Genomic DNA, 11,147 nt, shown 5'->3' with positions numbered 1-11,147 from the left:
CTGCGGTTCCTAAGGGACCATGTTAGGGAACTGGAATTGCAGCTCGAGGACCTTCGCCGGGTTAGGGATAGTGAGGAGGTCATTGACAGGAGCTATCGGCAGGTGGTCACACCGGGACCACGGGAGGAGGGTAACTGGGTAACAGTGAGGAAGGAGAAAGCTCGGGTGATGGTGAGCACCCCGGTGGATGTGCCCCTTAATAATAAGTACTCCTGTCTGAGTACTACTGGGGTGGACAGCCCACCTGGGGGAAGCAGCGGTGGCAGTGTCTCTGGAGCTGAGCCTGGCCCAGTAGTGCAAAGGGGTAAGGAAAGGAGGGTAGTGCTAATTGGGGACTCTACGGTGAGAGGGTCAGATAGGCGTTTTTGCGGACACAGACGGGACTCTCGGATGGTGGTTTGCCTCCCTGGTGCAGGGGTCCGGGATGTCTCTGGTCGAGTCCCAGAAATCCTGAAGGGGGAGGGAGAGGAGCCCAAGGTCGTGATGCATATAGGTACTGCTGACATCGGTAGGAAGAGGGAAGGGGTCATGAAAAGAGAATATAGGGAGTTGGGTAGACAGCTGAGAAAGAGGAATGCAAAGGTAGTAATCTCGGGATTGCTGCCTGTGCCGCGGGAGAGTGAGAACAGGAATCGGTGGAGAATTAATGCGTGGCTGAGGGACTGGAGCAAGGGACAAGGATTTGGGTACTTGGATCATTGGGACCTCTTTAGGGGCAGGTGTGACCTGTTTAAAAAAGACGGGTGGCACTTGAATCCCAGGGGGACCAATATCCTGGCGGGAAGGTTGGCTAAGGCTACTGGTGAGACTTTAAACTAGAAAGGTTGGGGGGAGGGAATCGAAATGAGGGGACTGAGAGCGAGGAGGTTAGCTCGCAAATAGATAAGGAATGTAGACAGGGTAAGAGGGAGGTTAGACGAGTGAGGGAGAAGGGAAGTGCTCAGGCTGAAGGTCTGAGATGTGTCTATTTTAATGCCAGGAGTGTAGTGAATAAAGTGGATGAGCTTGGAGCGTGGATTGCTGCTTCGAATTGTGATGTGGTGGCCATTACGGAGACTTGGATGTCTCAGGGACAGGACTGGGTGCTTCAGGTGCCGGGTTTTAGATGTTTCAGGAAGGACAGGGAGGGAGGCAAGAGAGGGGGGGGAGTGGCACTGTTGATCAGGGATAGTGTCACGGCTGTAGAGAAGGTGGACGCCGTGGAGGGACTGACTACGGAATCTCTGTGGGTGGAGGTTAGGAACAGGAAGGGGTCGGTAACTTTGCTGGGTGTTTTCTATAGGCCGCCCAATAGTAACAGAGATGTTGAGGAGCAGATGGGGAAACAGATCCTGGAGAGATGTAGGAATAACAGAGTTGTCGTGATGGGAGATTTTAATTTCCCAAACATAGATTGGAATATCCCTAGGGCTAGGGGTTTGGATGGAGAGGAGTTTGTTAGGTGTGTCCAGGAGAGTTTCCTGACACAGTATGTGGATAAGCCTACTAGAGGAGAGGCTGTTCTTGATCTGGTGCTGGCTAATGAACCTGGACAGGTGGAGGATCTCTCGGTGGGTGAGCATCTTGGGGATAGCGATCATAATTCTATCTCCTTCACGATAGCATTGGAAAGAGATAGGGTCAGGCAGGCTAGGAAAGTGTTTCTCTGGAGTAAAGGGAAATACAGTGTCATCAGGGAGGAAATTAGACGGGTAAATTGGAAGGAGGCATTCTTGGGGAAAAGTACCGAAGGAAAGTGGAGGATTTTCAAGGAATGTTTGTCTGGAGCTCTGCATGACAACGTTCCGATGAGACAGGGGGGTGTTGGTAGGGTACGGGAACCGTGGTGCACGAAGGTTGTGATGAACCTGGTAAATAAGAAAAGAGAGGCGTACAGAAGGTTCAGAGAGCTAGGAGGTGTTAAGGATTTAGAGGAGTATACGCGATGTAGGAAGGAGCTTAAGAAGGAAATTAGGAGAGCGAGAAGGGGTCATGAGAAGACCTTGGCGGGTAAGATTAAGGAGAATCCCAAGGCTTTCTACAAATATGTCAAGAGTAAAAGGATGAGATGTGAAGGCATAGGACCCTTAAAAGGTGAAGGGGGAAAAGTTTGTGCGGAACCGTTAGAAATGGCGGAGGTGCTTAATGAATACTTTACCTCGGTATTCACGGTGGAAAGGGATCTGGGTGGTTGTACTGCTGGATTGCGGAGGACAGAAAGGATCGAGCATGTGGACATAAAGAAAGAGGATGTGTTGGAACTATTGAATGGCATCAAGGTTGGTAAGTCGCCGGGACCGGAGGGGATGTACCCCAGGTTACTGTGGGAGGCGAGGGAGGAGATTGCGGAGCCTTTGGCGATGATCTTTGCATCGTCGATGGAGACGGGAGAGGTTCCGGAGGATTGGAGGATTGCGGATGTGGTCCCTATATTCAAGAAAGGGAACAGGGACAGCCCGGGAAATTACCGACCGGTGAGTCTAACCTCAGTGGTTGGTAAGTTGATGGAGAGGATCCTGAGAGACAGGATTTATGATCATCTAGAGAAGTTTAGTATGATCAAAAGTAGTCAGCACGGCTTTGTCAGGGGCAGGTCGTGCCTTACGAGCCTGGTTGAGTTCTTTGAAAATGTGACCAAGCACATTGACGAAGGAAGAGCGGTGGATGTGGTCTATATGGACTTCAGCAAAGCGTTCGATAAGGTCCCCCATGCAAGACTTCTTGAGAAAGTGAGAGGGCATGGGATCCAAGGGGCTGTTGCCTTGTGGATCCAGAACTGGCTTGCCTGCAGAAGGCAGAGAGTGGCTGTGGAGGGGTCTTTCTCTGCATGGAGGTCAGAGACCAGTGGAGTGCCCCAGGGATCTGTTCTGGGACCCTTGCTGTTTGTCATTTTCATAAATGACCTGGATGAGGAAGTGGAGGGATGGGTTGGTAAGTTTGCTGACGACACCAAGGTAGGTGGTGTTGTGGATAGTTTGGAGGGATGTCAGAAGTTGCAGCGAGACATAGATAGAATGCAAGACTGGGCGGAGAAGTGGCAGATGGACTTCAACCCGGATAAGTGTGTAGTGATCCATTTTGGCAGATCCAATGGGATGGAGCAGCAGTATAAAATGAAGGGTACCATTCTTAGCAGTGTAGAGGATCAGAAGGACCTTGGGGTCCGGGTCCATAGGACTCTTAAATCGGCCTCGCAGGTGGAGGATGCGGTCAAGAAGGCGTATGGCGTACTAGCCTTCATTAATCGAGGGATTGAGTTTAGGAGTCGGGAGATAATGCTGCAGCTTTATAGGACCCTGGTTAGACCCCACTTGGAGTACTGCGCGCAGTTCTGGTCACCTCATTACAGGAAAGATGTTGAAGCCATTGAAAGGGTGCAGAGGAGATTTACAAGGATGTTGCCTGGATTGGGGGGCATGCCTTATGAGGATAGGTTGAGGGAGCTTGGTCTCTTCTCCCTGGAGAGACGAAGGATGAGAGGTGACCTGATAGAGGTTTACAAGATGTTGAGGGGTCTGGATAGGGTGGACTCTCAGAGGCTATTTCCAAGGGCTGAAATGGTTGCTACGAGAGGACACAGGTTTAAGGTGCTGGGGGGTAGGTACAGGGGGGATGTCAGGGGTAAGTTTTTCACTCAGAGGGTGGTGGGTGAGTGGAATCGGCTGACGTCGGTGGTGGTGGAGGCAAACTCGTTGGGGTCTTTTAAGAGACTTCTGGATGAGTACATGGGATTTAATGGGATTGAGGGCTATAGATAGGCCTAGAGGTGGGGATGTGATCGGCGCAACTTGTGGGCCGAAGGGCCTGTTTGTGCTGTGGCTTTCTATGTTCTATTAAGGTGGACAAAAAAAAGCTGTTCCCATTAGCTGATGGGACAAGGACTTGGAAAACAGATTTAAGGTTTGGGAAGACATGAAGGCAGGGATCTGAGGAAGAAATTGTTTACACAGAGCCTAAACAAGATGTTTGAGGGTGGGATGGGAGAGGGTTCCTGTGTATTCACTCATGGACCCCACTTTGTTAACCAGCCTCCCATCCATTGACACTGTCTACACTTCCCGCTGCCTTGGCAAAGCAGCCAGCATAATCAAGGACCCCACGCACCCTGGACCTAAGGTCATGCACCAACTAACACAAAAACAGTTTCTTCCCGACTGCCATCTGACTCTTGAATGGACCTACCTTGCATTAAGGTCTTTCTCCGCACCCTAGCTATGACTGTAACACTACATTCTGCACTCTCTCCTTTCCTATGTATGGTATGCTTTGCCTGCATAGTGCACAAAAAACAATACTTTTCACTTTATACTAACACATGTGACAAGAATAATTTTTTAAAAATCAAGTCTCCAGACTCCCCACTCTTCATCCACAGTTTCAGCCGCTCTCCCCTTGTGTTCACCTGCATTTTTCCAGGCTCCCCAGGCTTGTGCTCACTTAAGGTTTCCTGCCACCCCACCCCACTCACATTCACCCAGTGTTTAGGTCCCCTTCTGAACCTGTCTTCACCCACAGTTTCCAGCTCCCCACGCCGGCTTACCCACAATTGGCAGGCCCCACACAATGCTCAATTTGTCAGCAACAGCACCAGACTATGCATGCTCAGAGCACATGCCAATTCCCTATCTGTGCACTGGGTACCTAGAATCATGGACAGGGACTTTATGGGGTGCTCTGGGTAACTAATGCAGCATTGACAGAGTGAATTTCAGACAGATCATTAATGTTTTAGCCTTCCAATTGAGATCAGGAAGAGAGCAGAGACTCAATATGAAAAATCATCATGATCTGTTTCGGATAGAATTCAGAAGAGACAGACATTTCTCTTGGTTTGAGTTTTGTATATAGAAATTCATTACTTTCCTCTGCTGACAGGGAGCACTGCGCATGCGCACTGTAAGAAGTTTAACAACACCAGGTTAAAGAACATCATGCGCACTGTTGCAACCTCCTGCGTTCAAAAGGCAGCCTTGGCCCCAGGTCTGTCATCAAAAACTCACAACACCAGGTTAAAGTCCAAAAGGTTTATTTGGTAGCAAAAGCCACTAGCTTTCGGAGCGCTGCTCCTTCACCACTTACCTGATGAAGGAGCAGCGCTCCGAAAGCTAGTGTTTGTGCTACCAGATAAACCTGTTGGACTTTAACCTGGTGTTATGAGACTTCTTACTGTGTTTACCCCAGTCCAACACCGGCATCTCCACATCATCAAAAAACTCTCAGCTTCTTTTACTGAAAACGCGGAACCCATAGCTTCTTATCCGGATCGTGAATCCTCCAGAAGGTGTTAATGGAACCTCCCAGTCCACTCACCGGCTCTGTTCCTCTCCTGCCCGGGGATCATGTCTCCCCGCGGATTCCACACCACTGTCTCCATCCGCACTGCGCATGCTCCAGTCACATCCCCGCACTGAGCCTGGGCAGCGGGCTCCTGCAGCGGTTAGGGCCCCGCCCCTCATTCATTCCGATTGGTTGGAGGACCAGCCGTTCCCTCTCGGTCCTTCAGCCCCGCCCCTCATTCACTCCCATTGGTTGGAGGACCAGTCGTTCCCGCTCGGTCCTCCAGCCCCGCCCCTCATTCACTCCCATTGGTTGGAGGACCAGCCGCTCTCGCTCGGTCCTCCAGCCCCGCCCCTCATTCACTCCCATTGGTTGGAGGACCAGCCGCTCCCGCTCGGTCCTCCAACCCCGCCCCCTCACATTGTTCCGGAATCTCACTCTGCCGCTTCCGCCTTCACCCCAGCAGCAACTTCAACCAAAGACCCAACTGGGAAAAGGTGAATATTTCCGCATGTTTAAAATCAGTCATAAAATCATTAAATATGATTTGTTGTTGTGAGCTGCATTATTTGTGAGAATGAGAGTGACGGAGTGGGATTGATCCACAGCCTGAGTCACCAGTTTAACAGGTTTATTTGGTAGCAAATACCATTAGCTTTCGGAGCGCTGCTCCTTCGTCAGATGGAGTGGAAACATTTCCACTCCATCTGACGAAGGAGCAGCGCTCCGAAAGCTACTGGTATTTGCTACCAAATAAATCTGTTGGACTTTAACCTGGTGTTGTGAAAACTCTTACTGTGTTCACACCAGTCCAACGCCGGCATCTCCACATCACCAGTTTAAGGACGGGGGGAGAGAGAATCTGGAGAGGAGAAAAGAATCAGGAGGAGACTGGAGACTGAATCTGGAGCAATGAGCAGAGAGGGAGAGGAGTGTGTGGGACACAGAGTTATCGATCTGGGGGAAATGTCCCACAGAAACTAGAATTGCCTGTTCTGAATTTCTGTCCTGTGTTTACTCTAAGTTCTGTAAAACTCTTTTCACAGGGAGTTAGAGGGAGAGGAGTTCCAGATGGGAAAGTCAGAACAAACATCATGTCAAAATCTGACAGAATCACTCGATTCATCAGGAACTGAATATCATCGGTCTTTGAATGTGGAAGGAGAAATGTTTGTTCTGTCTGGGGGAAAAGATTTCAAACATCAGTGTGACTGGAAAAGCATCGAGACACACACACTCACCTGAGTGAGAATGTTCCAGTGACCTGACTGTGGAAAGACCAGTTACACAGCCTGAAAAAACATCATACCTTTCACAACGCGGAGAAATGTACAGGTGTTCTGTGTGAGGCTCCAACTGATCATCCAACCTGGAGAGACAAATGAATAACTGAATCATGGAGAAAGCATGGACATATGGTGATTGTGGGATGGGATTAATGTTCCCATTTGAACTGGGAAATGATCAATACAGTCACACTGCGGAGGGACCGTTCACCTTCTCCATGTGTGGAGATGGATTTACTCAGTTATCCAGTCTGTCGACACACCAGCCAGTTCATTCTGGGGAGAGGCCGTTCAGATGCTCCATGTGTGGGAAGGAATTTACTGACTCATGTGACCTGCTGGCGCATGAGCAAGTTCACACTGAGGAGAGCGCATTCACCAGACCTGTGTGGGGGAACAAATTCACTCAGTCATCGCAGCTCACTGAGCATCAACATGTACACAGTGATCAGCAACTTTTTAAATGTTCTGACTGTGAGAAGAGCTTTAAAGGCAAAATAAATCGGCAAATACACCAATGACTTCACACTGGGGAGAGACTGCTCAGCTGCTCTGAGTGTGGGAAGAGATTCGTTCAGTCATCTCAGTTGCTAATACACCTGCGAAGTCACACTGGGGTAAGGCCATTCACCTGCTCTGTGTGTGGAAAGGGATTCACTCAACCCCACCACCTTTGGACACACCAGAGAATTCACACTGGGGAGAGGCCGTTCATCTGCTCTGAATGTGGGAAGGGATTCACTCACTCATATCAGCTTCTGTTGCACCAGCGAATTCATACTGGGGAGAGGCCGTTCACCTGCTGTGTGTGTGCTAAGGGATTCATTCAGTCATCAGATCTACTGGTGCACCAGCGAGTTCATACTGGAGAGAGACCATTCACCTGCTCCGTATGTGGGAAAAGATTCTCTCAGTCATCGCAACTCCTGAAACACCAGCAAGTTCACACTGGAGAGAGGCCGTTCACCTGCTCTGACTGTGGGAAGGGATTCACTCAGTCATCCCATCTGCTGAGGCACCAGCGAGTTCACACTGGGGAGAGGCCGTTCACCTGCTCAATGTGTGGGAAGGGATTCAATCAGTCATCACACCTTGTGACACACCAGCGAGTTCACAAATGACTGCAAGAATTAGATTCTGCTTTTATTGCTGCTGTTAATCATATTGAAGACTAAATGTGTGGGTTAATCTTGAGATGTGTAAGAAAGCCACTCTCTTCCATGGTTCAGAGCTCCTAGGTATGTTTAGAGTCAGGAAGAACAACGGTGAATGCTGGAAACGTGCTGTCAATCAGAGATTGGTGTAAAACTGGGATCTGTTCCTGACTGAAAGTAAAACGGCAGGTTTAACTTTACAGTCTGAAAATATTACGAAGATTGAAAATGTTTGTGTGACATTCCTGAATCTACCAATGTAAGGTAATGATAACATCAAGTTACATTTCTATCTGGAACCTTTAGCCATCTCTCACCTTCCATTGACTTCACTGTGATAGAAACTGACTTGAAATCTGTTAACATTAGAAACCTATTTATAAATAATTTGAGGGTTTTTTACAGTTGGGATCTTTCTCTGTTCTCTCCACTCAAGGTATTAGATAACAGACTTTCTCCTGTGAATATCCAGCTGGAGTATTGGGCCCTGATGTGTTTCTTTGTTCATCTTATTGACTCTAAATATTGAACCTTGTGGTTTCAGCCGCTGATAATCAAGCTCCCAACAACAGATTGTCTTTTACTGACTTTATTAACAGCACTGCAATAATACAGACAGAGTAATTCCTCACATGGTTCCAGTACTCAGTGAAGTACTTTTTAAAAATTCATTCATGTGATGTGGATGTCACTGGCTTGGCCAGCATTTAGTACCCACCCTAATTACCCTTGAACTGAGCGGATTGCTAGGCCATTGCAGAGGGCATTTAAGAGTCAACCACATTGCTGTGGATCTAGAGTCAAAGATGTGCCAGACCAGTAAGGACGGCAGATTTCCTTCCCTAAACACATTAGTGAACCAGATGACTTTTTTTTACAACAATTGACAGCATGGTCATTAGACCATGGTTCATGAGTGCTCACCTGATGAAGGGGCAGCGCTCTGAAAGCTAGTGACTTGTGCTACCAAATAAACCTGTTGGACTTTAACCTGGTGTTGTGAGACTTCTTACTGTGCTCCTGTTAAATACAGAGCAGTACAGGAACACACTGACAGTGTCTCATGAGCCTGCATGTTCCTGTTAAATACAGAGCAGTACAGGAACAGATATTCAAGAGGTGGCTGGATATGGCCCTTGGGCGAATGGGATCAAAGGTTACGTGGAAAAAGCAGGATTAGGCTATTGAGTTGGATGATTGTAAAGAATGGTGGAGCAGGCTCGAAGGGGCAAGTGGGCTCCTCCTGCTCCTATCTTCTATGTTTCTATTAACACACTGACAGTTAACACTGTTTCATCAGCCTGCAGGTTCCTGTTAAATACAGAGCAGTACAGGAACACACTGACAGTGTAACACTGTCTCATCAGCCTGCAGGTTCCTGTTAAATACAGAGCAGTACAGGAGCACACTGACAGTGTAACACTGTCTCATCAGCCTGCAGGTTCCTGTTAAATACAGAGCTGTACAGCAGCACACTGACAGTTTACACTGTTTCATCAGCCTGCAGGTTCCTGTTAAATACAGAGCTGTACAGGAACACACTGACATTGAACACTGTCTCATCAGCCTGCAGGTTCCTGTTAAATACAGAGCTGTACAGGAACACACTGACAGTTTACACTGTTTCATCAGCCTGCAGGTTCCTATTAAATAGAGCTGTACAGGAACACACTGACAGTGTAACACAGTCTCATCAGCCTGCAGGTTCCTGTTAAATACAGAGCTGTACAGGAACACACTGACAGTGAACACTGTCTCATCAGCCTGCAGGTTCCTGTTAAATACAGAGCTGTACAGGAACACACTGACAGTGAACACTGTCTCATCAGCCTGCAGGTTCCTGTTAAATACAGAGCTGTACAGGAACACACTGACAGTGAACACTGTCTCATCAGCCTGCAGGTTCCTGTTAAATACAGAGCTGTACAGGAACACACTGACAGTGAACACTGTCTCATCAGCCTGCAGGTTCCTGTTAAATACAGAGCTGTACAGGAACACACTGACAGTGTAACACAGTCTCATCAGCCTGCAGGTTCCTGTTAAATACAGAGCTGTACAGGAGCACACTGACAGTGTAACACAGTCTCATCAGTCTGCAGGCTCCTGTTAAATACAGAGCAGCAGAGGAACACACTGACAGTGTAACACTGTCTCATCAGCCTGCAGGCTCTTGTTAAATTTGCTGAGACGATTTCAATTTAAACCAGGGTTGCAGGCATCATGTTCCATTCACATATCAAAGAAGAGAGAGATGGTTTGGGACAGGGGTGAAGTCCAAGAGTCAAAAACAACAAGCAAACTTGGTTTTCGCTTTACTGATCACAGGACTGTGACCGATAACTTCCCTGGATCCCAGCGCCAGGAGAGACACTCTGGAAAATATGGGGAGCTGAGAATTGTCCACGAGACTAACCGAAGGCGTGAGAACTGAAATAATCTAGAGTTCGAAATGAGAAAAGGCCCCAAAATGAAGCTGGTAGCAGGACATCAATTAGTCTCCTCTTCCATTGGAGAAATATTAACACAGCACTGAGCATTTCCATAAAAACTGACTTAGTGACATTTATCTAGAATATCAATAACTCCTATAACAGGGTTGGAGTTTAACATGAGCAGAAACACACAATGGAAGTGATTGACAGAATCCCACCCTTGCACAAAAACTTACTGATGTCTCAATCGGTGTTGTGACTGAATAAGTCCCTTCCACAGACAGAGCAGGTGAGCATCCACTCTCCAACACGAATGCATTGGTGTGTCTGCAACTCACTCTTCTCTCATTCGTAATGTTTAAAAAGTAATTTTTCAGTGTGAACATGTTGATGCAAACTGAGAGTGTCTAACCGAGTGAATTCCTTCCCACACTTGGAGCAAGGGAACGGCCTCTCCCCAGTGTGAACTCGCTGGTGCCTCAGCAGGGTGGATGACTGAATGAATCCTTTCCCACACACTGAGCAGGTGAACGGCCTTTTTCCTGTGTGAGTCTGCTGGTGTCTCATCAGGGTGGCTGACTGAGTGAATCCCTTCCCACACACAGAGCAGATGAATGGCCTCTCTCCAGTGTGAGTGTGTTGGTGTTGTTTCAAGTGCTTTTTGCTCTTAAAGCTCTTCTCACAGTTGGAACATTTTAAATGTCTCTTATTGGAATGAGAGCGTTGGTGTGACTGCAGGTGTTGTGACTGAACAAAACCTTTTCCACACACACAGCAGATGAACGGTCTCTCTCCTGTGTGACTGCGACGATGAGTTTCAAGATGGGAAGGATAATTGAATCCCTTCCCACAGTCCTCACATTTCCACGGTTTCTCCATAGTGCCAGTGTCCTTGTGTCTCTCCAGGTTGGATGATCAGTTGAAGCTTCAGAACACGTACAGTTTCTCCCAGCTGTGAATGGTGTGATGTTTCTTCAGGTGGTGTGATGTTTTTTCAGGCTGTGTAACTGGTTTAA

At 48.0% G+C, this 11,147-nt stretch overlaps 1 protein-coding gene across 1 annotated transcript; it reads left to right on the top strand.

Moving 5' to 3' along the window:
- The first annotated feature begins 5,682 nt into the window (after positions 1-5,682).
- On the top strand, positions 5,683-7,399 carry LOC144484410 (uncharacterized). The gene is made up of 2 exons (XM_078202948.1): positions 5,683-5,753; positions 6,303-7,399. The coding sequence occupies exon 2, from the start codon at positions 6,653-6,655 to the stop codon at positions 7,061-7,063; it is 411 nt and encodes a 136-aa protein (XP_078059074.1). The 5' UTR covers positions 5,683-5,753; positions 6,303-6,652; the 3' UTR covers positions 7,064-7,399.
- Positions 7,400-11,147: the final 3,748 nt, after the last annotated feature.

Source organism: Mustelus asterias, unplaced genomic scaffold, assembly GCF_964213995.1.
Source record: "Mustelus asterias unplaced genomic scaffold, sMusAst1.hap1.1 HAP1_SCAFFOLD_106, whole genome shotgun sequence".
In the NCBI taxonomy this organism is placed as follows: domain Eukaryota; kingdom Metazoa; phylum Chordata; class Chondrichthyes; order Carcharhiniformes; family Triakidae; genus Mustelus; species Mustelus asterias.
This window is presented reverse-complemented; position numbering and strand designations above follow the sequence as displayed.

What these genes read in the sequence shown, in the direction of transcription:
- LOC144484410 (XM_078202948.1), top strand. Translation starts at nt 6,653, where the DNA reads ATGGAGAAAGCATGGACATATGGTGATTGTGGGATGGGATTAATGTTC.